The 3,064-nt window shown below is 41.4% G+C and overlaps 1 protein-coding gene across 1 annotated transcript; it reads right to left on the bottom strand.

Moving 5' to 3' along the window:
- Positions 1–6: 6 nt before the first annotated feature.
- LOC113617161 (sorting nexin-12-like) lies at positions 7–1,360 on the bottom strand (the record flags this gene model as incomplete). The annotated part of the gene is made up of 3 exons (XM_027100433.1): positions 7–196; positions 606–730; positions 1,265–1,360. Coding segments are annotated over 3 exons (324 nt in total), but the record flags the coding sequence as incomplete, so codon positions are not given.
- Positions 1,361–3,064: the final 1,704 nt, after the last annotated feature.

Raw genomic sequence — 3,064 nt, 5'->3', positions numbered from 1 at the left:
CAACTTCAGATCAAAGAGAGAGAGAGAGAGGCTTAGTGTAAAAACCAATGTCATTTCAGCAGGAAAGTAGAGGGCAAGTGGTGAGAGGGGCTCCTACTGGCGCACCTTCCCAGGGACGTAGTTCCTGTCAATTGCCTCCTCCTGCAGGAACATGTGTAGGCAGCGTTCGTTCTGAGCCAGTGGGTGCCCAGCAATTCTATAAAGAGACCAAGACGGTTATCAGTTGTATTTGGGATCAGAGAGAATTTGCAGAGGGACAGGGCTGTGGATGTGGACAGGGGAAGAAGGGCAAAGTCAGCCCTGAAGTTCAAGCAAGTAGAGGACAGCAGCAGGGTACCACTTCAACCCTAATATTGCAGAAGGGAAGGGGATAGAGGTGTAAGGTGGGGGAAATCCCTAGACACATCCAACATGCAGCGCTTTCTCAGGCCCTGAGGTACAGGATCGGAATTCTGCTCAAAGGAATGGAGTTTTACTGTCCAGTGAGCCCAGCACACAATCAGCACCACATCATATTACCCATTACAAAAGAGGAAAGAGACGAAACATATAGAAAGACCAAAATGGCAAAAGTAGCAAAAGGAATCCCCAGGAACTTGGCTTACTTGTTAATAAACTGTTCGAGGCCCTGCCTCCTTTCTTCAATAAAGGACTCCTCAAAGATCCCTTCATCTCCTCGAAAAGGGAGCTGCCGCTTCAAGGCTTTCCCAGGCAGTGGTGGTACTACAATCTGTAGGCAGACGCAAAATATCAGTCACACGGGAGAGCACAGAGACGGAATAAGGTGGTAAAGCACTACACACTTCATTTCCTATTAGGCATAGGGTCCATCCTATGCCATAGTTCAGCAACTTGCAAGAACTGAGGTTATAAGAACAGTCAGGGGGTGGCTCAGGCCAAAATTAATCCAGTTCTGTTTCTGTGGGAGGACAGGTTTACCATCTCAAAAGAAAGGAAGTAAACTCCAAATATTCTTCACTTTCTTTGACAGTCCACTACCATCCAAAAATTTAGCTACACTTTCCATTTTTAGCACCTAAAGGAATTAAGTTGTATGACTTTTCTAGCCACTAAGTCAACTAATAGTTTTTCTTTACAATTTCTCCTGAACTTACCACTTTCAAGTTTCAAAGGGTATCACCCAGATCCAATATATTGGGATTTGGTAGACAGAGTGTGTTCACCCTCTCTGTTGCCTTCAAGATTTTATAAACCTATGCAGATCTCCTCTCTCAAGGGTGCCACACAGGAAACAGGGCCATACCTTACTATCTCGCTCCAGCTCATTTTTTAGCCACTCGAAGTCACTGTAGCGCCGTCGTACACAGGACTCCTTCAGCTTGAAGATAGGTAGGTTTGTCTACAGGGAAGAAAGAATGTGAGAGAAGAGAGATGGTAAGAAATGTCAGCCTGTGATGGCCACCTATCACAACCACTTGGACAGGTCCTAAGAAAGAAACAGCTCCTATGGACCATGTTCCTAGAACCCTTTCAAAACACCACCAGGTGAATACCAATCCTTACCACATCCAGCCTTGTCACAGGTGGTGATTAGAAGTCCCTTGCTGCTTAGAATTTATCCTACAAATAGACTTGAAGTTGTACATAAATATGTATGTACAAAGGTTTTCACTGAATTTTCTCATTTGTAATAATAATAAATGTCCATCAACAGATAACTGATTAAATAAATTATAGTACACTTGTACAGTGGAATACAACTATGAAAAGAATACAAAAGATATATATGTCCCAGTATGGAAAGATATCAAGCATTAAAATCAAGGCACACGACAGTATATACAGCCTGCCTCTATTTGTTTTTAAAAGGGATATGTATATGTATATATATTTATATTTATGAATTAAATATTTATGAAAAATACTGATAACAATGATTGACTTTGGAGAATAAGACTAGACAACTGGAATGGGTAGGTCACATTTTTCATTGTGCAATTTGAATTTATCATATGCATGCATTACATTTTCAGTTGAAAAGTGAATTTAAGTTCCCTGGAAAGAACAAGAGATAAGCACCTCCAAAGTATGCTTTCCTCTGCTTTTCCTGTCCAAATCCTCTCCATTCTACAAGCCCAGCTCAAGTCCCACTTCATCCAGGAAATCTGTCCTGACAACACCAGTTTAATTTATTGGTCTCCCTCTCCTCTGAACTCCTATGACACACAGACTTTAGTACTGCCTGACACACCACTGTTTCAAGCATTATGTTAGTCTTGCTACCTAACTAAATTATAATTTCATTGAAATCGGGAGCCATGACTACTGCTGCATCTCCCTAAATGCAGATTATGCAAGTTACTCAGTAAATACTCAATTGATTAATAGTGGCCCTATGTATATCTGTTTACCCTTTCCTTATCCAGAAAGTGCAGCAGAAATAGCACTTACATTAAGTTGGCTTACCATGGCTCGCTCCCTGATATAAATCGGCTTATTCCCACATCTTAATCACTGAGAATTTTCCCAAGGCTCCAATGGCAACAGGAACCTCCGACAAACAAAAAGCCCTGATCCTCACTCCTATCTACAAGTTCTAAGTAGAAATGGCCAAATGTATTAATACTGGCTATATTTCCCACCAGTCAATTCAAATCAGTAGATGGGAAAAAAAGGAGCTAGTTTCTCTCCTTTCTCCACAGCTAACTCAGAGCAGGTAAAGAGCATTGGAGCTATGCTAGAGCTTCACACATTCCTCACTATGTCATGCTTTGTAGTCCTCAAGTCTGGAAACTGTCTTTTCAGGATCTAGCTCTAGGTATAGGGCATCAAAAGCCAAATAACTGGCCAACTTACATTAGTTACAACTCTACTCAGGATCAAGGTCCCAGGAATGTCAATGGGTTGAAGTGGAGTGAGATATATGTAAAGTAATATCTTATTACCTAAACTATTTTCTAGAAGAATAAATAAGAAAATGGAAACAGTGGTTTCTTCAGAAAGGGGAACCTCTGTAAGGCAGAGGGAGAGAGGGAGACTTCATTTTTAAGTACAGTTGACACTTGAACAACACAGGTTTGAACCGCATGGGTCCACTTATACA

The sequence above is a fragment of the Aethalodelphis obliquidens genome, unplaced genomic scaffold, assembly GCF_003676395.1.
Source record: "Aethalodelphis obliquidens isolate GAN/ISIS:26980383/991018 unplaced genomic scaffold, ASM367639v1 scaffold2124, whole genome shotgun sequence".
NCBI classification, from domain to species: Eukaryota; Metazoa; Chordata; class Mammalia; order Artiodactyla; family Delphinidae; genus Aethalodelphis; species Aethalodelphis obliquidens.
The sequence above is the reverse complement of the archived record's forward strand: the minus strand, read 5'-3'. Positions and strand labels throughout refer to the sequence as shown.